The sequence below is a fragment of the Myodes glareolus genome, chromosome 24, assembly GCF_982192425.1.
Source record: "Myodes glareolus chromosome 24, mMyoGla1.1, whole genome shotgun sequence".
In the NCBI taxonomy this organism is placed as follows: Eukaryota; Metazoa; Chordata; class Mammalia; order Rodentia; family Cricetidae; genus Myodes; species Myodes glareolus.
Window position 1 is genome coordinate 48,885,665 of NC_142049.1, and position 23,843 is coordinate 48,909,507.

The 23,843-nt window shown below is 38.9% G+C and overlaps 1 protein-coding gene and 1 long non-coding RNA gene across 3 annotated transcripts in view; one reads left to right on the top strand and one right to left on the bottom strand.

Moving 5' to 3' along the window:
- Positions 1-380: 380 nt before the first annotated feature.
- LOC148118236 (uncharacterized) lies at positions 381-19,704 on the bottom strand. 2 transcript variants are annotated; one of them, XR_015736402.1, is made up of 3 exons: positions 19,625-19,704; positions 1,555-1,687; positions 381-542 (listed from the first exon to the last, which is right to left on the bottom strand). It is a non-coding gene; the product is annotated as an uncharacterized LOC148118236 (long non-coding RNA). The 2 variants fall into 2 exon arrangements; XR_015736403.1 differs by lacking the exon at positions 19,625-19,704 and adding an exon at positions 12,950-13,028.
- Positions 19,705-19,738: 34 nt separating this feature from the next.
- Positions 19,739-23,843, top strand: part of LOC148118237 (uncharacterized) — a 56,272-nt gene continuing 52,167 nt past the window's right edge. Inside the window, exons 1-4 of the mRNA XM_087901367.1 lie at positions 19,739-19,805; positions 19,858-20,128; positions 22,263-22,377; positions 22,529-22,702. Coding sequence (XP_087757493.1) covers positions 19,739-19,805; positions 19,858-20,128; positions 22,263-22,377; positions 22,529-22,702 — 627 coding nt within the window. The remainder of the gene's footprint in view (positions 19,806-19,857; positions 20,129-22,262; positions 22,378-22,528; positions 22,703-23,843) is intronic.

Sequence of the window (23,843 nt, forward strand, 5' to 3'; positions counted from 1 at the left end):
GAAAGACTTACAAAGTGTATTGAATGTACTGATACAAATGCCAATCTCAATCTGGGAATATTCATATTCACTTATTGAAATCCAGTCATTATAAATGTTAAATCATTTTTCAAACCCCTAATTCTGATTTAACATTTATAATGACTGGATTTCAATAAGTGAATATGAATATTCCCAGATTGAGATTGGCATTTGTATCAGTACATTCAATACAATGACGATACAGACGGAGACCCACACTGGAGCACCGGACTGAGCCCCCCAAGGTCCAAATGAGGAGCAGAAGGAGGAAGAACATGAAAAAGGAAATCAGGACCGCGAGGGGTGCGTTCACCCACTGATACAAGAGGACTGATCAAATGAGAGCTCACCAAGGCCAGCTGGATTGGGACTGAACGAGCATGTGATCAAACCGGATTCTCTGACTGTGGCTGACATGGGGGCTGACTGAGAAGCGATTGACAATGGCACTGGGTCTTGTTTCATCTGCATGTACTGGCTGTTTGGGATCCTAGTATGTTTGGATGCTCACCGTCCTTGGCCTGGAGGGAGGGGGGAAGAACTTGAACTTCCCACAGGGCACGAAACCCTGACTGCTCTTTGGACTGGAGAGGGAGGAGGAGAGGAAGTTGGGGGGGAGGAGAGGGAGTGGGGGGAATGGGAGGGTATGGAGAGGAGGGGAGGAAGTGGAAATTTTTATAAACAAATAAAAATAAATAAAAGTGTTTATTCAAATGAAAAAAAAGAAAAAAATATAATGTCAGAAACTGTAAAGATGGCTTAACAGTTAAGAGCACATTTTGCTCTCAGAGAGGACCAGGACAGAAATTATCAGCACACACATAATGGTTCATAGCCATGCATAACTTCAGTTCCAGTGCCTACAATGTGTCCTTCTGGGGTCTGAGAGCCACATATGCATATCTATATGCATATACAAAGGTAGAAAAGACACACATACACATAAATAATAGGTATTAACCATGGTATACTGTGTCTACTGAGAAAATACATAACATACCAAGTTCTTCAGAAAATTTTTCAGTACACTAAAACATGTAGTGAGCAGGATGGAAGCAGGATATTTTCCATTCCAACTTGCTAATAAAAATAATTTATGCAAAAATCTAAGATTTAAGATGTTTTTAAAACTATACATGTGAGAATCAAAGGAATATTTGGAAAAATGAATACATGACACCAATTCTCTCCCACACATGGGGCTGATTTGGAATAAAATGGAAAATGCTGTATCTTTCAAAGGTTAAAGATGTCAAAGCTTCAGAACAGAAGCTAAGGAGGCAATTCAGTGGTAGAACACTTGCCTAATATGTTAATGTCCCTGGCATTGATTTTGGAATCACCATAAATTAGTCCTGAGACATTTATCCTTCACCCATGGCTGCTTCCCATGGACTTCCCTTTTGCTTGCTCTTTGGCCAAAAGGAGTTGAATAAAACCCTTTCACTTCACTCTCACCTTGTGTAAATACAACAGCTGTAAGTATTCTGTGCACAATTTTGTCTTCATTAGCACTGTGATGTGTATACTTACATTGTGATTTCCTGCTAGCATAGTGCAGTGCACTTCATCCAAATGCACTCCATAAGAAGTGAGCCATGCCTTGTTTCAATAGAAGTTCAACAACACCTTTAGAATCCCATTTATCTCCACATGTAGTGTTGTTCTGGAATGACAGACCAATGGAATAACTGATTAAAATGTTCAGTGAACGTATTTTACCACTCAAATGGCTGGTCTGTTTGTGTATAATTGATCAGTTTTTAACAGACTTAAGTATCTTGAAGGCATGAGTGCAATTTAATGTGGGAATTTGTGTGCTTATGATATCATTTATTAGATTTATTCAAAGATTTACATAAGAAACATTCCATTCCTTCCTGTCAAGTAAGAAATAGCCATTTGTATGATTAAAGCAATGCTAGTGATTTTATAAAAATAATACACTTTGTTTAAAAGAATCCATAGAGATTTCAAATATTGACACTAATAAGCACAATGCTGACACTCATTCAGCATTGGACTGTGTGCTATATAAGTAAATTTGCCACTTTTCTTCTCCGCACATTCAAAAGCACATGTGGTGATTAAATCATGTTCAGGGCTTGCACACCTCGAAAGTGGGGAAATAGGAACGAACACCACTGTGTCACTCCAAAGCTTCTCTACAACTCACCTAGTTTCATCTTCAGTAAAGTTTATGTAGTTAAAGATGACTTGCTGTCCTTAGCAGAAGTGAGACTTAAAGAAGAATTATTGGGACGGGACCCCTCCCTCCCCCCACTGCTGCGGGTCCTTTGTCTCCCGGGTCCTGGGAAGACCAGCTAGCCCTGTTGCACTGCTGAGGAGCTCTTCCCAGAGAGGTGAGTGGGTGCTCGCCTGGGCAGCCTGCCTGTCCGGGAAGAGAGCACAGCCCCTCCCCCCTCAGCTTCTACGACAGGGTCTTCGGTGTTCCACAGGACCCCTCCCTCCCCCCACTGCTGCGGGCCCTTTCTCTCCCTGGTCCTGGGAAGACCAGCTAGCCCTGTTGCACTGCTGAGGAGCTCTTCCCAGAGAGGGCTGAGGAGCTCTATCCAGAGAGTGCTGAGAAATCCTACCCAGAGAGTGTTGAAGAGTTCTATCCAGAAAGTGCTGAGGAGTTTCATCCAAAGTGGAGGAGATGGGCAGGCGCCAATGCAAGAATTCCTCCAACAACCTGAAAGGCAACATGACATCTCCAGAATCCAGGGAGCTCGAAACTAGAAGAATTGAACACCCTACTCCAGAAGAAATAGAAGAAATTGACTCAAAGCGCTTCTTTATGAAAATAATAGAGGAACTTGAACAGAGGTGAAAATCTGCCATAAAGAAATGGAAGATAAGTATAACAAAAAGATTGAGGAAATGAGTAAAGAAATGGAAGAGAGATATACCAAAAAGTTTGAAGAAATGAGTAAATCCGTAAATGAAATTCTGGGAAACCAAGAAAAAAACAATCAAACAGGTAATAGAAACAGTTCAAGATTTGAAAACTGAAATGGAGTCAATGAAGAAATCACAAACCGAGGGCCGGCTGGCTATGGAAAATCTAGGTAAACGAACAGAGACTTCAGAAACAAGCATAATCAATAGAATACAAGAGATAGAAGAAAGAATCTAAGACTCTGAAGACACCATAGAGAAATTAAACACTCTGACCAAAGAAAACAGCAAATCCAACAAATTCTCATCACAAAACATTCAGGAAATGTGGGACACAATAAAAAAAACCAAATCTAAGAATAATAAGAGTAGAAGAAGGAGAAGAAATGCATTTCAAAGGTACAGAAAATATACTCAACAAAATTATAGAAGAAAACTTTCCCATCCTAAAGAACGAAATTCCTATGAAGGTTCAAGAAGCATACAGAACACCGAATAGACTGGATCAGAAAAAAACATCCCCTCACCATATAATAATCAAAACACAAAGCATTCAGACTAAAGAAAGGATATTGAGAGCTGCAAAAGAAAAAGGTCAAGTAACTTATAAAGGTAAACCTATCAGACTTACACCAGACTTCTCTATGGAAACCATGAAAGCCAGAAGGTCCTGGATAGAGGTACTGCAGAAACTAAGAGACCATGGATGCAAGCCAAGACTACTTTACTCAGCCAAGTTATTGTTCACTATCAACGGAGAAAACAAAATATTCCAGGATAAAAACAAATTTAAACAATACATAGCTACTAATCCAGCCTTACAGAGAATATTAGAAGGAAAATCACAACCCACAGAATCCAACATTCCCAACACTGCCTACATTAATTCAGACATCTAGCGACCATTCACAAGCAGAACTCAAAGAAGGAAAACACATACACTCTACTACCCAAAAAAATGACCGGAGTCATCAATCACTGGTCATTAATATCACTTAATATCAATGAACTCAACTCACCTATAAAGAGGCACAGCCTTAGTGATTGGATACGAAAACAGGATCCAACATTCTGCTGTTTATAAGAAACACACCTCAACCACAAAGACAGACACCTACTCAGAGTAAAGGGTTGGGAAAAGATTTTCCAAGCAAATGGACCAAGAAACAAGTGGGTGTGGCCATTCTAATATCTAACAAAATTGACTTCAAACTAAAATCAATCAGAAGAGATGGAGATGAACATTTCATACTCATAACAGGAACAATTCATCAGGAGGAAATCACAACCCTGAATATCTATGCCCCTAATATAAAAGCACCCACTTATGTAAAAGAAAAACTTTTAGAACTCAAGGCAGTCATCAAACCACACACACTAATAGTAGGAGACTTCAACACTCCTCTCTCACCAATGGACAGGTCAATCAGACAGAAACCTAGCAGAGAAATAAAAGATATATTGGAGGTACTGAAACAAATGGACTTAACAGACATCTATAGAACACTCCACCCAAATAGGAAAGAATATACCTTCTTCTCTGCAGCTCATGGAACCTTCTGGAAAATTGACCACATACTTGGTAACAAAGAAAACTTCCACAGATACAAAAAAATATTAGTAACCACCTGTGTCTTGTCAGATCACCATGGATTAAAATTAGAATTCAACAACAATGGTACCCCCAGGAAGCCAACAAACTCATGGAAGTTGAACAGTCAACTACTAAATCACCCCTGGGTCAAGGAAAAAATAAAGAAAGAAATTAAACTCTTCCTTGAATTTAATGAAAACAAAGACACAACGTATTCAAATCTATGGGACACTATGAAAACAGTGCTAAGAGGAAAGTTCATAGCACTAAGTGCCCAATTAAAGAAAACGGAGAAAGCACACATTGGAGACTTAACAGCACACTTGAAAGTTCTAGAAAAAAAAGGAGCTGATTTACCCAGGAGGAGTAGAAGACTGGAAATACTCAAACTGAGGGCTGAAATCAACAAAATAGAAACACAGAAAACAATCCAAAGAAACAATGAAGCAAAAAGCTGGATCTTGGAGAAAATCAACAAGATTGACAAGCCCCTATCCAAACTAATCAACTGGCAGACAGAGAACTTGCAAATTAATAGGATCAGAAATGAAAAGGGGGACATAACCACAGACACAGAGGAAATTCAGAGAATCATCAGATCTTACTACGAAAGTTTATATGCCAGAAAGTTGGAAAATGTAAAAGAAATGGACATTTTTTTAGATGAGTACCATATACCAAAGTTGAACCAAGACCAGGTGAACAATCTAAATAGACCTGTTAGTCGTGAAGAATTAGAAGCTGTTATCAAAAATCTCCCTACCAAAAAAAAGCCCAGGACCAGATGGTTTCAATGCAGAATTCTACCAGAACTTCCAGGAAGAGCTAATACCTATACTCCTTAATGTATTCCACAATATAGAAACAGAAGAGTCACTGCCAAACTCCTTTTACGAAGCTACAATCACCCTAATACCAAAACCACACAAAGACACAACCAAGAAAGAGAATTAGAGGCCAATCTCACTCATGAACATCGATGCGAAAATTCTCAATAAAATCCTGGCAAACCGAATCCAAGAACACATTAGAAAAAGTATCCATTATGATCAAGTAGGCTTCATCCCAGAGATGCAGGGATGGTTCAAAATACGCAAATCTATCAATGTAATCCATCATATAAATAAACTGAAAGAAAAAAAACCATATGATCATTTCATTGGATGCTGAAAAAGCATTTGACAAAATTCAACACCCATTTATGATAAAGGTGTTGGAGAGACTGGGGATACAAGGATCATACCTAAATATAATAAAAGCAATATACAGCAAGCCTACAGCTAACATCAAATTGAATGGAGAGAAACTCAAAGCCTTTCCACTAAAATCAGGAACACAACAAGGCTGTCCACTCTCTCCATACCTCTTCAATATAGTGCTTGAAGTTCTAGCAATAGCAATAAGACAACATCAGGAGATCAAGGGGATTTGAATTGGAAAGGATGAAGTTAAACTTTCGTTATTTGCTGATGATATGATAGTGTACATAAGAGACCCCAAAAACTCTACCAAAGAACTCCTACAGCTGATAAACACCTTTAGTAACGTGGCAGGATACAAGATCAACTCCAAAAAAACAGTGGCCCTCCTATACACAAAGGATAAAGAAGCAGAGAGGGAAATCAGAGAAACATCACCTTTCACGATAGTCACAAATAGCATAAAATATCTTGGGGTTACTCTAAACAAGGAAGTGAAAGACCTATTTGAAAAGAACTTTAAGCCTTTGAAAAGAGAAATTGAGGAGGATACCAGAAAATGGAAAGACCTCTCCTGCTCTTGGATTGGGAGAATCAACATAGTAAAAATGGCAATTCTACCAAAAGCAATCTATAGATTCAATGCAATCCCCATCAAAATCCCATCAAACTTCTTCACAGACCTTGAGAGAACAATAATCAAGTTTATATGGCAAAACAAAAAACCCAGGATAGCCAAAACAATCTTATACAATAAAGGAACTTCTGGAGGGATTACTATCCCTGACTTCAAACTCTATTACAGAGCTACAGTATTGAAAACAGCTTGGTATTGGCATAAGAACAGAGAAGTAGACCTATGGAATCGAATAGAAGACCCGTATACTAACCCTCAAACCTATGAACATCTAATTTTCGACAAGGGAGCTAAAGGTATACAATGGAAGAAGGAAAGCGTCTTTAACAAATGGTGCTGGCATAACTGAATGTCAACCTGTAGAAGAATGAAAATAGATCCATATCTATCACCATGCACAAAACTCAAGTCCAAATGGATTAAAGACATCAACATCAATCTGTCCACTTTGAACCTGATAGAAGAGAAAGTGGGAAGTAGTCTACAAGATATAGGCACAGGAGGCCACTTCCTAAGTAGGACCCCAGTAGCACAGACAATAAGAGAATCAATGAATAAATGGGACCTGCTGAAACTGAGAAGCTTCTGTAAAGCAAAGGACACTGTCAGTAAGACAAAAAGGCTGCCTTCTGACTGGGAGAAGATCTTCACCAACCCCTCATCAGACAAAGGTCTGATCTCCAGAATATACAAACAACTCAGGAAACTAGACACTAAAACTCTAATTAACCCAATTAAAAATTGGGGTCTGAACTGAACAGAGAATTCACAACAGATGAACTTCGAATGGCCAGAAGACACTTAAGGTCATGCTCAACCTCCTTAGCGATCAGGGAAATGCAAATCAAAACAACCTTGAGATACCATCTTACACCTGTCAGAATAGCTAAAGTCAAGAACTCCAATGATAGCCTATGCTGGAGAGGATGTGGAATGAGGGGAACACTCATCCATTGTTGGTGGGAATGCAAACTTGTGCAGCCACTGTGGAAATCAGTGTGGCGGTTTCTCAGGAAACTGGGAGTCAACCTCCCTCAGGACCCAGCAATTCCACTCTTGGGAATATACCCAAGAGATGCCCTATCATACTACAAAAGTATTTGTTCAACTATGTTCATAGCTGCACTATTTGTAATAGCCAGAACCTGGAAACAACCTAGGTGCCCCTCAATAGAAGAATGGTTAAAGAAGGTGTGGAACATATATACATTAGAGTTTTACTCAGCGGTAAAGAACAATGACATCTTGAATTTTGCATGCAAATGGATGGAAATAGAAAACGCTTTACTGAGTGAGGTAAGCCAGACCCAAAAAGAGGAATATGGTATGTACTCACTCATAAGTGGATTCTAGCCATAGTTAAAGGTCTTTGGGTCTATAATTTGTGATCCTAGAGAAGCTAGATAAGAAAGTGAACCTGAAGAAAATTTATATAGTTATCCTCCTGGATAATAGAACTAGGCAAGATTGCCAAGCAAAGTCGGGTGCATGGGGGGTGGGGGGTGGAAGTAAGGGAAGATGGTTAGGGAGAGGGGAGAGGGCGAGAATAGGGAATGGCTTGGGGGAATGGGAGGGGGGAGGGAGGAAGGATGGTTATGGGAGCAGGGAAGAATATATCTCAACTATATATATATACATATATACATATATACATATATATATATATATATATATATATATATATCGCAACTAAGAGAGCCATTCTAGGGTTTGCAGGAGACTTGATTCTTGAGGGGTTCCCAGTAAAAATTAAATAAATAAATAAATAAATAAATAAATAAATAAATAAATAAAAAAGAAAAATAAAAAAAAGAAAAAGAAAACGCTTTACTGAGTCAGGTAAGCCAGACCCAAAAAGAGGAATAAGGTATGTATTCACTCATAAGTGGATTCTAGCCATAATTAATGGTCTTTGAGCCTATTATTCGTGATCCTAGAGAAGCTAAATAAGAAGGTGAACCTGAAGAAAATTCAGGTAGTTTTCCTCCTGGAGATTGGAAATAGACAAGAGTTCCAGGTAACCAAAGGTGCATGGGGGGTTGGGAGGGTAGTTGGAAGGGGAGGAGGTTAGAGAGAAGGGAGCAGGGGAGGAATGGGAAATGCTCGGGGGACTGGGAGGGGGTGGGAGGAAGGATAGATATGGGTTCAGGGAAGAATATATCTCAACTATGGAAGTCAGTTTAGGGTTTACTAGAGACTTGACTGTAAATGGGATCCCAGGTCCAAGGAGAGATCCCCAGATTGTTCTCTGGACAGAGGAGAGGGTGCCTGAACTGGCCTTGGCCCATAACCATACTGATGAATATTTTGCTTATCACCATAGATCCTTCATCTGGCAATAGATGGAGATAGAGACGGGGACCCACGTTGGAACACTGGACTTAACTCCCTAGGTCCAACTGAGAAGCAGAAGGAAGTAGAACGTGAGCAGGGAGGGCAAGATCAGAGGGAACCTTCATCCGGCGATGGATGGCAATGCAGACGGAGACCCACATTGGAGCACCGGACTGAGCCCCCCAAGGTCCAAAGGAGGAGCAGAAGGAGGAAGAACATGAAAAAGGAAATCAGAACCGCAAGGGGAGCGATCACCCACTGATACAAGGGGGACTGATCTAATGAGAGTTCACCAAGGCCAGTTGACTGAGACTGAAGGAGCGCTTGATCCAACCAGATTCTCTGGAGGAGGCTGGATTCTCTGAATGTGGCTGGCCCGAAATCTTTCTAAAAAGCCATTGACAATGACTCTGGTACTTGTTTCCTCTGCAAATTCTGGATTTTTGTGGATCCAGTCTGATTGGATACTCACCTTCCTGGTCCTGGAGGGAGCGGGGAGGAACTTGAACTACCCACAGGGCAGGAGACCCTGACTGCTCTTAGGGATGGAGAGGGAAGAGGAGAGGGAGTGGGGTGAGTGGGAGGGTGTTGGGAGGAGGGGCGAAAATGGAAACTTTTATATTTTAATAAACTAAAAAAAAAGTTTGAACTCCCACTAGAAATGGAGGAGTGTTCTCCTTACTCCACATCTTCTCCAGCATAAACTGACATTAGTGGTTTTGATCTTAACCATTCTGCCTGGTGTAAGATGGTATCTCAGAGTTGTTTTAGTTTACATTTCCCTGATGGCAAAGGATGTTGAACAATTCCTTAAACATTTTTCAGCTATTTGAGATGTTGGGCATGTTGGGGGAAAACCACAGAGACAGGTGGCTGGAGCTAGTGGGAGTTCATTGATAATGGACTGACAGCTGGGGAACCTGCATGGGACCAACTAGACCCACTGAAACGTGGGTGATAGTGGCTAGATCTGTTTAGGCGGGGGGGGGGATGAAAGTGGCACCAGGACCTATCCCAGGAGAATGAACTGGTATTTTGGAACACATTCCCTTTGGTGGGATACCTTGCTCTGCATTGATATGGGAGGGGAGGCTTGGAAGGGGTCAGAAGAGTGTGAGGTGCTGGATGGGAGGAGAGGAAAGGGAAACTGGGATTGGTATGTAAAATGAAAAGCATTTTTAATAATAAAATGAAAAAGTAAAACAATAAAAAAAAGAATTATTGGGTAACAACCTGAGCAGTATCTGGTAAAGAGTAATAGTCACTCAGGAAAACATGACATCATGTTTTTGTGTTCAAAGAAGGCAATTTAAAATAAAGAGTCACACTACAGCCTACAACTTTAAGTTCTATCCATGCTTAACATACTTAAATATGAGGAATACATTATTTAGTGTTTAAGAATTTCATGATCAGTCAGTAAATAAAAAGCTCATAATTTTCAAAATACTAATATGATATCTATCAGCTCCTGGAAGATCATATGACAGACAAAATAATATTCTAAATTAGAAAGTCCTCTCAATATTATTAGGAACATTAATCTGATTATGTATCATTCTTTCCTATATTCATTTCATATAAAATATATATTTTTTGGTTTTTGACATAGGGCTGCTCTGGTAACAACTCTGGCTATCCAGGAACGTGCTTTGTAGACATAACTGGTATCAAACTCACAGAGATATGCCTTCCTTTGCCTTCCAAGTGTTGTAATAACAGTTTGTGCCGCCACCCAGGCATAATAGATACTTTTAAAGTAACTGATGCCTTGCTAACATTTTCTAGTATATTCCTATGATATTTTTATTTGAGTGACTCCTACTGTTCTAGACCACAATTAGTGGTTAGAAAGTACATTACCTCAGATAATCTTGAGAGGTATGCCTATTCACAGAATGAATTGTTCTGCCATGAGGCACTTCCTTTCTCATAGTGCAAGAAACTGAAGTGCAAAACCATCCTGCAGTGCTATCAATTATTAATTTACAATACTGTCTATTCCACAACTAAACTGAAAACCACATAGCTAGTCCTGTGAATAGAATTTTTACCGTAGTCCAATGAGCAGTAGAATTTTACTCCTCAGCCGACTGCACATTGTCATGTTTCTAAGCATTGCAATGTTTCGATCCTGTCTTCAGTTGTCACAAGACTTCTCATTTTAAACTTATTCTATACTTCACTGGCCATCTTATCAAAGCAATCTACAGATTCAATGCAATCCCCATCAAAATTCCAACACAATTCCTGTTTTTATTTTATTTTATTTTATTTTATTTTATTTTCCTCTCATACACTACAACCATAGCCTGGGATAGCCAAGATAAGTGTCCCACTACTGAGCTAGGTAGACAAAGAAAAAGAATGTGACTATTGCGCTGAACTCCTAATGAATATGTATCCTGTTCTAGGATCCATTCTCAGCTATTGACTTCTCACTCAGCCTTTCTGTGTTGTGGTTTCTTTGTCCATAAGTTGGGAGTAAAAGGGATTATATCTCTGCTGACAAATTAGGATGCATTAATATGAACCTTTGCAATGACTGGGAAAAATATACTTGAACAACAGTTGAACATCTTTTAGATATTTAAGTTATTGGTGGTAACACTGCAATAAACACAATTAAAGTCAATATTAGTCCCATTGTTTCTAATTCAGCAGTATATTAAGGAATGTATATTTCACAAAGTCTATGAGAATCATTTTAATTTTGGAGAAACAGTCTGCTTTAAATTTATGCTCCTCCTTCTTCAGCCTTCAGGTAGTTGGAATTGTGGATACACAATGTGGATACACAATTCTTTTGTCACATTTTAACTCATCTAAAATTGCAATGTCATTTACAACTCATAATGTACTAAATGATTGTCAACACTTAAAATCAATCAATACACAAGGAAGAATGTCATCATGTAACTCATGATGCCTTGCACTAATTGAAATGTGACATACATGCATGGAATTCCTAGTCTTTATTCTGGATTTTGAAAAATGCTAGCTATGCAAGAAGCACTAGGGGTAAAAACTGTGAAAACTATCAACAGCAAAATCTAAATACACATAAAATTTTAGATTGATTTTTAAGGATTTTTAAGTCAAAAAAATCTTGGAGGTGAAATGACCAAATATGGATCACTTTGACAACAGTTAAAATCACAGAATATATAGAAATCTCTAGCTAAGTGAAATGAGAAAGCAAAATGACTTTATTGATTTGCAAACCATGAAACCCCCAGCAAACTCTATTTGCTCAATCAGAAAGAAAGATGTCAAAAGCAACTTGCAGAGAACTTGGAGCTTGTCAGCAAATTGTTATGAAAATAGTGGCTGAACAAGGTGGTGCTGAGTTCCTCCTCAGAACAATACGAAGTGGAGGAGCTTAAGTGACACACGGGAATCTGCTGAGATGAGAATGATTTCCCCAGGGCACCACTGAGAAGTGAAAACATGAAAGAGGACGAGGGCGAGGAGCACACAGACACCTTTTCAAATTAGGATTTTTCTATTACTGTTCAGTAAGGGATGGAAATGTTAGTACACATTAATGTAAAATTTATATTGAATTATATTTGTATAGTTTTAAGTGAGAAGAGGACACATTATAAGGAACGGGCCTTGCATTCTGCTCTTTTTAATTTTTACACCCTGTATTTATTATGAACATTTAAATTAAACTTCATTGTTTTATATTTGTTGTATTATTCTATTGCATATTTAATGCTCTCAATAAGAAAATACTCCATATGGGGATTAGGGGGTGACAGCTAGCCTGCTGGAGGTTTGGTCTTACAGTACTCCTGCTCCAGAAAATGATACAGACACTGGAATTCTGTGATCACATGTGCCAAGCAGACTGTAATACAGAAAGCATAGCTGGGCTCGCCTCACCTCTGTGGCCCTCAATGGAGCTAGGAGAGGTACGCTTCTCCCATCACCTGATTTCCTCAAGGCCCCACACCCTTAGCTTCCAAGTTTCTCACCGTTTCTCTTCGTCCTCATTATTTACATGAAACTTCTTGTTATGGATTAGACAAAGCGTCACTTCAATGTTTCCCATGCACATTGCTTCATGAAATTCATTTTCTGGGTCATAAGAGTTAGGGTTACAGGGTTTTCAGCTCTTTCAAAAAGCAGAAGAATTTCCTCAGGATGGAGAACATCGCTATGGTCAGGTTACTCTCAGCTCAACACTAAATATCTTTTGAAAAGCAATGTGAACTTTAAACCACAAACAAAATCCTTCCAAAATGTACACCCTACCTCTGCAGGGTCCAGAAGTAACGAGCCCTCCTTTGCTCAGTTTGACCAGTACAAACGGATGGGGCTTGTTATGGAACAGCCATTGCTAAGCAACACGATCGCATGAAAGCGTGCTCACTGCGCATGTGCAGTGTTACCTCTTGGTCTTCCTTGGCTTTAGTTTATGTTTATCCTGCAATGTCTCTGTATTGCTTCTTCAAGGTTGATGGATTCCGTTATTCTGTACAGGAATCTTGCTTGACGTTTGTTCTGTTTGACAGCTGCAATACTTCATTCTAAAATTCTGTCTCTCTCTCCCCCACGTCTATCTGTCTCTGTGTCTGACTATCTATCTATCCTTACTAAGTGGTCATGAATCGGCTTGCCTTTGTAGGAAAACTAATTCTCTCTTGAAGCTTCTATCTGGGAGATTTTCTTCTGTGTTCTTGGATTTTCAGTGTAGTACAAAGGCTTGATGTATTTTTTGTGAGGCAAGGAGTAGCAGCAATGCCTTTAAGTCCAGCACCAGGAAGGGCATAGGGATATGTACATCTCTGGAAGCTTGAGGTCAGTCTGGTGTTCACAGTGAGGCAGAGGTACATAGTGTCCCAAGAATAAAAATGTGAAATAGTTTTAAATTTTTAACATAACTACAATGCTATGCAGAGAGATTATTATCCAACCGTGACTGTTGTGGTCTATAGATGAGTTCACGAATTTCCCTTGATATGAGGAAATTTCTGCTATTATTTCATAAAAAATGTTTCCTGTTTCCTGCGTATCTCCAGACTATGTCAGACCTTTATATTGGTCTCTGTGGTGCTTTTAATGAGACTGTCTCCCACAGGTTCAGATATTTGAAAAGTTAGTCCCAGGTGGTGGTGCTTACTGGGGAGGATGTGGAACATCTGGGAAATGGGGCTATGATAGATGACATCTGTCCCTGGAGGCAAGCCTTGAATGGTTATAGTCTCTGCCCACTGTGTTTTCTCTCTGCTTCCAGCCTGTGCTAGAGATGGAATCTCTAGGTATCCTCGTCTACCCACTTGTGCTGAGTCTCCCCACCATGATAGACCCTTTTGCCTCTGGAATTGGAAGCCCAAAGACACTATTTTGTAAGAAGCTTCTGGTCATTATATATTATCACAGACATAAAAAGCAAAAACCCTAGTTACAGACAACCCCAAAGCTTAATTTGCTATGGTAACAGGTTGACTATGATAATTTCAAGGAAATTAATAATTTGGTCTCACGTATCAAGAAAAATGAATCCACCAGTTAAAACCATCAGACAAATGTATTAGCAGATATAAATGGGAATCATAGAAATCACACATTTAACATCGTATTTTGAAAAAAATTATGTTTTTTATTCATCATGTTTGTCCCAACTCCTTCTTACAATATTCAGTCATGATAGAAATTTGACCTTAACAAGCAAACAAACAACCTAACTAGGGAACAGTAGGCATAGAAAAATATTAAAGTGTATGACCTTGTGTTTGCATCTAGGAAAACTAGTGCATTCTGGACCTTGTAATCCTTTTCCAGATTCCAAGATATAGGACATATAGAAATGTTACAATATACATTATTTATATATTCCTATTTGTATTTCCAATTCCTTACATAAATCACATATTATAAGACACACTCTCAAAACATTTATATGCGAGGAACGGAAGGGGAGAGTTGGGGAGAGATTGAGGGAATGGGATAGTTGAGATGGAGGAAGGACAGATATGAGAGCAAGGAAAGAGATATCTTGATTGAGGGAGCCATTTTGGGATTAGCAAGAAATCTGGCTCTAGAAAATTTCCTAAGAATCCACAAGGATGACCCCAGCTAAGACCCTAAGCAATAGAGGAGAGGGTGCCTGATCTGGCCTTGCCCTGTAGTCAGATTGATGATTATTTTAAATATCACCATAGAACCTTCGTCCAACAACAGATGGAAACAGAGGCAGAGACCCACATTAGAGCACTGGACTGAGTTTTCAAAGTCGAGTTAAAGAGTAGAATGAGGGAGAGTATGAGCAAGGAAGTCAAGACCATGAGGGGTTCACCCACTGAGACAATGTGTCTGAGCTAATGGGAGCTCACCAACTCCAACTGGGCTGAGAATTAAAGAGCATGGAATCAAAAGAGTCCCTCTGAATGTGGTTCACAGTTGGGGCAGACTAAGGGGCCAATGACACTGGCACTGAGATTTATCTCTAATACATGTACTGGCTTTGGGGGCTCATATTCTCTTTGTATGTATACCATGCTCAACCTTGATATAGTAGGGAGAACCTTGGACTTTCCACAGGGCAGGGTGCCTTGCTCTTTTTCAAGATTGGAGAGAGTTGGGGGTGGGTGTGGGGAGGGAGTGGGAGGGGAGTGGGTGGAGGGGAGGAAGTGGGAATTTGGATTGGTATTTTTTAAAGTAATAAAATAAAAAACATTTATATGCATATAATTTATATATCCTATATTTGAATTTTAACATTAAAGAGAAAAGTAACAATATGGAATATTTTATCTTAAAAGTATTAATCTAGAAAAAAAGAAAAAAATGTATTAATCTAGGTTCTTCTGTTGGCACAGCTTCTGGAAAGTTTATGGATAAGGCACTGAGAAACCGTTACTTTACAGTGGTTAGGAATCCGGGTCTGTCATCTCCTGATCCTGTGCAGACATAGCCGAAGTTGCCATGCTGAAGCAAGTATCACCAGGAGTCAGCCACCTGTTGTAAAGTCTGTCAACAGAGGAAAAGGCACCTACCAGGACAGTAACAAGCTGCCACAGATCCAGTTGATAAACATTTCTACGGCCAAAGTGGTTGCTGATGCCAACTAAGCAAGCCTTGGTCCCAAAAGAATGGACCAAATGGTTCAAACTAGAAAAGACAATGTGACCATTACAGTTTTTTAACAGCTTGCAAACCTAAAGCTCAAAGTCTTACTAAAGTATGGTTGTTCCTGATCTTGAAGATGCTACAGGTTGAACTTCAAATGTTATTGTGCTGCCAGTCATGTTTGCAAATTCCCTGAATTAGATAAGGTTTTGTTTGCTAAAGAAAATACCCTGAAAAAATGAAAGTTGAAGAGTAAAGGGTATGTTTGACTTACACTTCCATATTGATGTTTATCCTTGAAGGAAGTCAGGACAGCAACTCAAACTGGGCAGGAACCTGGAGTCAATGAACTGATTCAGAGGACATTGATTGGTGCTGCTTACTGGCTTTTTCTCCATGGCTTGCTCAGTCTGCTCTCTTACAGAACCCAGGAACACCCAGGATCAACACCCACAATGGGCTGGCTCCTTGCCATCTGTCACTATTTAAGAAAATGACAATACCTATATTCTTCAAAGTGTTCCACATAGTAGAAACAGAAGGAACACTGCCAAACTCTTTTTATGAGGCTACAGTTATCCTGATACCGAAACCAACTCAGAATTACAGACCAATTTTACTCATGAATATAGATGCCTAAGTACTCAGTAAAATACTGACAAACTGAATCCAAGAATACATCAAAGACTCAGAATTTCAGACCAATCTTACTCATGAATATTGATGCAAAAATACTCAATAAAATGCTGACAAACTAAATCCAAGAATACATCAAAAAAATCATTCACCATGATCAAGTCAGCTTCATCCTAGAGATGCAGGGGTGGTTCAACATATGAAAATCTATCAATGTAATCTATCTTAGAAATAAACTGAAAGAAAAAACATATGATCATCTTATTTGCTGAGAAATCATTCAAAAATTCCAATACCCCTTCATGATAAAGGTCTTGGGGAGACCAGTGATGCAAGGAATATATCTAAACATAATAAAAACAATATATAGCAAACCAACAGCCAGCATCAAATTAAATGGAGAGAGACTCAAAGTGATTCCAATAAAATCAGAAACAAAACAAGGCTGTCCACTTTCTCTATATATCTATTCAACATAGTTCTTGAAGTTCTGGCTAGAGCAATAAGACAACAAAAATGAGATCAAGGAGATTCAATTGGAAAGAAAGAAGTAAACTTTCATATTTGCAGTTGATATGATAGTATACAAAGTGACCAAACCCCTCTACTAGGGAGCTCCTACAGCTGATAAACACCTTTAGTAAAGTGACAGGATACAAGATCAACCCAAAAAAAAAATATCAGTAGCCCTCCTATATACAAATGAGAAAGAAACTGAGAAAGAAATCAGAGAAACCTCACCCTTCACAATAGCCACAAATAACATAAAATATCCTCTGATAATACTAACTGAAGAAGTGAACAACCTTTTTGACAAGAATTTTAAGTCTTTGATGAAAGAAATTGAAAAATATGCCAGAAAATGGAAAGATCTCCCATACTCTTGGATAGGAAGGATCAACATAGTAAAAATAATCAATTTCATATGGAAAAACAAAAATCCCAGGATACTCAAAACAATCCTGTACAATAAAGGAACTTCCAGTGGCATCACCATCCCTGACATCAAGCTCTATTATAGAGCTACAGTAATGAAAACAGCTTGGTGTTGGCATAAAAAGAGAGGTTGACCAAATCAAATCCAAGACCTGGATATTAATGCCCACACATATGAGCACCTGATTTTTTCTGAAAACTAAAATTATACAATGAAAAAAGAAAGCATCTCCAAAAATGTTAGGATATACCTGAATATCAACACGTAGAAGAATGAAAGTAGATCCATATCTATCCCCATGCACAAAATCAAGTTCAAATGGATTAAAAACCTCAATACAAAGTTCTCCACTTGGAACCTGATAGAAGAGAAAGTGGGAAGTAGTCTTCAATGCATGGCTATAGGAGACCATTTCCTACATAAAACCCCAGTAGATCAGACACTGAGAGCAACAATAAATAAATGGCACCTCCTGAAACTGAGAAGCTTCTGTAAAGCAAAAGACACAGTCAATAAGACAAAAGCAGCCTACTGAATGGGAAAAGGTCCTCACTCACTCCACATTACACAAAGGCCTGATCTCCAAAATATATAAAGAACTCAAGAAATTGGACATCAAAAGTCCAAATAATCCAATTAAAAATGGGGTACACAAGTAAATAGAGAATTCTCAACAGAAGAATCACAAGTGGCCAAAAGACACTTAAGTAAATGTTCAACACCCTTAGCCTTCAGAGAAATGAAAATCAAAACAACTCTGAGATACAATATTACAATAGTCAGAATGGCTAAGATCAAAAACACTAATGATAACTCATGCTGGAGAGGATGTGGAGTAAGGGAAGCACTCCTACATTGCTGGTGGGGATGCAAATTTGCATACCACTTTGGAAATCAGTATGGCAGTTTCTCAGAAAATTTGGAATCAACCTGCCCCAGGACCCAGCAATACCACTCTTAAGCATATCCCCAAAAGATGCTCAATCTTACCAAAAGGACACTTGCTCAGTTCTGTTTATAGCACCATTATTTGTAATAGCCAGAAACTGGAAACAACCTAGATGCCCCTCAACCATAGAACAAATATAGAAAATGTGGCATATTTGCACCTTAGAGTACTACTCAGCAGTACAAAAACAATGCCATCTTGAAATTTGCATGTAAATGTATGAAACTAGAAAAAAAAACATCCTGAGTGAGGTAGTCCAGACCCAGAAAAATGAACATGGTGTGTGCTTACTCATAAGTAGATACGAGTTGTAAAGCAAAGGACAGTGAGCCTATATATAGTTCATGATCCTAGAGAAGCTAAGTAACAAGGTGAACCCTAAGAAAAACATACATAGATTCACCTGGAAGGGGGAAATAGATAGACCACCTGACAAAATTGGGAGGTTGGGGTGGGAGAAATAAGGAGGATGGAAGAGGAAGACAAGGAGAGAAGGAGAAGGGGGAGGAGAACTTGAGGGACTGGATAGTTTAGATGGAGAAAGAAAAGAGATGAGAGCAAGGAAAGAGATATTTTGATTGAGGGAGATATTATTGGGCTAGCAAGAAACCTAGCACTAGAGAAATTCCCAGGAATCCACAAGGATGACCCCACCTAAGACTCTAAACAATAGAGTAGAGGGTTCCTGGACTGGACCTGGCCTGTAATCAGACTGATGAATATCTTAAACATCACCATAGAACCTTCATCCAGAAACTGATGGAAACAGACACAGAGACCTGCATCGGAGCACTGAACTGAGCTCCCAAATCCAACTGAATAGTGGGAGGAGTGAGAATATGAGCAAAGAGGTCAGGACCATGATGGGTACACCCACTTAAACAGTTTACATGAACTAATGGAAGCTCACCAACTCCAGTCAGAAAGGGAAGGAAACCACATAGTTCCAAACTAGTCCCTCTGAATGTGGGTGACAGTTGTATGGTGGGGCAGACTGAGGGGCCACTGGCAGTAGCCCCAGGTTTTATCCCTACTGCTCGTACTGGCTTTTTGGGAACCTGTTCTTTTTAGATGGATACCTTGCTCAGCCTAAATATAATAGGGGGGCCTTGGACCTTCCCCAAAGCAATGTGCCTTATTCTCTCTGAGGAGTGGATGGCGGGTGGAGTGAAGGAGTAGATGGAGGGAATGGAAGGAGGGGAGGGAGTGGGGGAGGTAGGGAGGGGGAGGAAAAAGGTAGGCGGGGAAGAGGTGGAAATTTTTAATAAATAATAATAATAAGAAGAAATATGTCAAAAAATAAAAAAATAAATCTAAAGAAAACCGCAACACTTACCGCACACGTGCGCAGTGAGCATGATTTGCTCAATGAACTGTCAGTTATGCCTGAGGAAGAACGAGCATGCCTTTGTTTACCAGTGTTACTTAGCAACGGCGGTTCCATAACTGAATGCTTCTGTTTGACCGGTCAAACCAGAGTCTAACAGTTGGGAGAGTCGTGGAGGTTGACTCTAACTGTTAGGCGGTCAGTGGTTAAAAGTTCATTTTATAAAATTATTTCGAGTTGAGCTGACGGGAGGGTGGTCACAGCGGTGTTCTCCACCCTCAGAAAGCTCTTCTTCTCTAAGAAGGAGCCGAAAACCCCCTTGGGGTTTTGTGACGGCCCAAGTGGTGAGAGAGAGACCTTGTTCTGCGGTAACTGCAGAATTAACCACTACCAACAGCCATATGGGGCAGAGAATAAATTTCATCAAGCAGTGTGCGCAGGAAACCTCAAAGTGGCGCTGCGTCTCCTTGCGAAGGAGGGTTTTCAAGTGAATGATGAGGACCCGAGGAAACGGTGAGAACATATGGGCTAAAGATGAGGGGCCTGATGAAATCGAGTGATGGGAGAACCCCAGCTTTCCCAGCTCTGTGGCCAACGGGGTGAGGCGAGCTCAGCTATGCTTTCTGTGCTCCCGGCTCCTTGGCACCTGTGCTCACACAGATGTCCATGTCCGGATCTTCTGGAGCAGGAGGAATGTAAAACCAAAGCTTCAGCAAGTTTATTGTCAACCCATAATTGCTCCATCGGGCATTTTCTTAAGGAACATTTAATATGGAATAGAATAAAAAACAAAATATAAAGAAATGAGATTTAATTTCTATATACATAACACAATGTTACATAAACGGTAGAAAGTGCAGAACTCAAATAATCTTCCTCATAATTTTTCTTCCACCTAAAATAGCCAAAATACATTTGAAATGTATTTTTATCAGTGTGCACTAACGTTTATATTCCTTACTGAAGAATAAAAAAATCAAAATTTGAAAGTTGCCTATATGCTCTCCCTTCCCCTCCTCTTCTCTCATGTTCTTGTTTTCTTCCCACTAGATACCTGGGATCTCACTCTCCCATCTCACTAGATTTTCCTGATTTCTCTTAAGTTTCTTCCCTCTTCACTACATGTTTTCCTGAAGGCTAATTCAGCTTTGTTCTGATCAGTCACCATTTTTCATAACACAATGTGGTGATGAGCTCCAAGTTCTTGGAGAGTTACTTCTGACATCTTTGCATATTTCTGATAGAGGCGAGTAGAGCTTGCTGAGAATTGCATGATTTACAAATCAACAAACTATCTTGCTTTCCCAGTTTTTGCTTAACTTGGAAGACCACAGTATCCTAAACCTCCCTTGTGAAATTCATATTAGATACTGACATTAGGCAGAGAAACATTGAATTTCTATATATTCAATGAATTTAACTATTGTCAAACATGAACCATACTTACTTATTTGACTTGAAGCTCCATACTTAGTTTCTTTGACTTGAAGTTATAAAGTTTGCTTATAAATCAAAGCAAATTTGCTAGGCATTTAGATTTTGCTGTTGATACTTTTCAGTTTTAAGCAATAGTACTTTACATAACCATCTTTAAAACATTCTATAAAGACTAGGATATACATATGTGTGTGTGTGTGTGTGTGTGTGTGTGTGTGTATATATATATAAAATATGTATACAGTATAAAGACTGGGAATGAATACATATAATAAACATAATAAATTATATTTAATTTAATAAATATAAATTTATATAATATATAAATTATAATAAATATAAAAATATATAAATATTTGTGTATATATAAAACCACACTTCACTTAGAATAGATACCATGGATGGTATGATGACTTTATGTACCAAGAATTGCTTCTAAGTGTTGGTAATGTTTTTTGTACATTATGAATTGCAAATGACATTTTAATTTTAGGTAAATTAAAATGTGACTAACACAAAATCTCAATCTTAGTACTGTGTCATATATACAGTCCAGGCTACCTGGACACTGAGGCAGCAGGAGCTTAAATTTAAAGCAGAATATGTCTCAAGTTTTAAAGATTGTCTTAAAATTTGTGAAATACATACTCCATAATATACTTACAAAATAGATATAACACTGACTTGAAATGCATTTATTTGGGTGTTACTGTTAATAACAAATTTCTAAAAGATGTTCAGCTGTTGTTTCAGAATATTTTCTGAATAATTGCAAAGTGTTCTAACTGATGCATCTTAATTTAATAAAAGTATTCTTCAACTCATTTTATGGAGAAGAAATCACAGCACAGTAAGACTGAGAAGTAGTTGTAGTGGAGTCTAGAATAGGATACAAAATCAAAAGGAGTACAACCCAACAGTCATATTCCTTTTCTTCAAATAGTCTGCTCTTGACTACACAGCTCAGTGATGGAGCATTTACTGAGGCTGCAATGGCTGTGGGTTTTATTCAAACTGCAGTAATAGCTCTGTATAGTACAGTTTTAATATAGCAAGTTATTAAAAAAAAATACAAGTTTAGAATGAAGTTAAATATTTGTTTATGGGTCAGGGGACTTAAATGTTACAAACTATTTATAATTACATGTGAGATTATGAATGTTGGCATACTGCCCTAGAGTTTTCATTAAAACACCTCTCATTCTCACAGAACTGCGCTCCACTTTGCCTGCTTTCATGGTCATCTACATTTGGTTTATTTTCTCCTATTCAATAAATGCGAGATAAACGTCCTGGATGATGAAAACTCCACACCACTAATGAAGGTAAGTCAAAGATTCAATTTCAGTAATTAAGTTGATATAAGAGGTTAGAATGAAAGTAAATTCAATATCTCTTAAGTATAAATCGTGGTGAAGGGGGAAGTTTATGTTGATCTCTGAATTTACAATGTTTTCCTTGTTACAACATCCACAGGCTGTGCAGAGTTTGGAGACAGAGATTGTCTCTCTCCTGCTTGATAAAGGAGCAGATCCCAATATTAAGAACTGCAATGTACAAACTGCAATACATCTCGCAGTCTATGGAGACAGCCTAGAAATTGCCAGCAGTCTTCTTGAATTTGGGGGAAATATTGAAGAAACTACAGAGGTAAAGAATTTTCAAAGTGAATTCCCAAGTATTTGACAACTGTGCTTTCACAGTGTTGTGTCCAGGGACAGTTTCCATGCTTAGAAGTTCAAGGATTCCTTGACTGATGGTTTGAAGTAAACTGAGTGGTGTTCAGTTAAATATTGATAATTTGGTATTGTTTATTTGCTTTTTAACCCTTTCAGTCATATTTATGCTGCCCATATACTCTTGGGTGTAGATGATCCAGGGGAACTTGTTCAGTCCACTCAGGCCACACCTTTAAATGAAATGACCACCCCCTCTCAGCAGCTATCAGCTGTCACTAAGACCTCAGCTAAGAGAGGAACTTCATGATAAATTCCTGTTTGCATAATAAAATCTTGTATCACTTGAGCTTCCATAGGTCTTGTGAATACTTTCACAGTGACTATGACATCATATGAACGTCTACTCTCTTGTACCCAGGAAACACTGTTTCTTCTTTGTCATGCAGTTTTCCTAACTCTTACAGACTTTACCCTGATCTTCCAGAGTGACCCCAGAGACCTGAGAGGAGAGTTTTAGGAACAAGGAAGGAAGATGTGTGGGTACAGAAGTGGAGTACATTTGAAAAGTAGTTGAGGGAAATGGGCAAACATGTTCCAATAATACTAAATGGAGCTCTCAAAAATGGTTTCACATGGGGGGAGACTTAAATGTTGATTTATTGAAAGAAGTATTAGAGAAATTAGCTTTCTTGTATAAAGCCATGGCAAATATTTGTAAAAATATCTAAGGGACTGAAAGTTTTATTTGACTTACAATTCCAGGTTACTTTATATTGCTGGAAAAAGCACAGGTGCAGGATCTTGAGAGAGCTATTCACCATTGTCTATCCTCAAGAGAGGGAAAAACGTATGAGCCTAGGCTGCTAGTTTTCTTAGTACTCTGCCATCTTCCTAAAACCTTACAGTCATCTTCCCAAACCAGGCTATGGTACCACCCACCAGGTCCTGGGCTCTGTTCATCACTTAGCCATCAAGGTAACTTCCCACAGGCATGTCCATGGATTAAACAGAGGTAGACTATTCTTCAATAGAAAATCTCTTTCTAGCTCACACTGGTTGCTTTCTCTGGTCATTAAAAATAATCGCCATGATGGTTTTATTACATTTGGGAA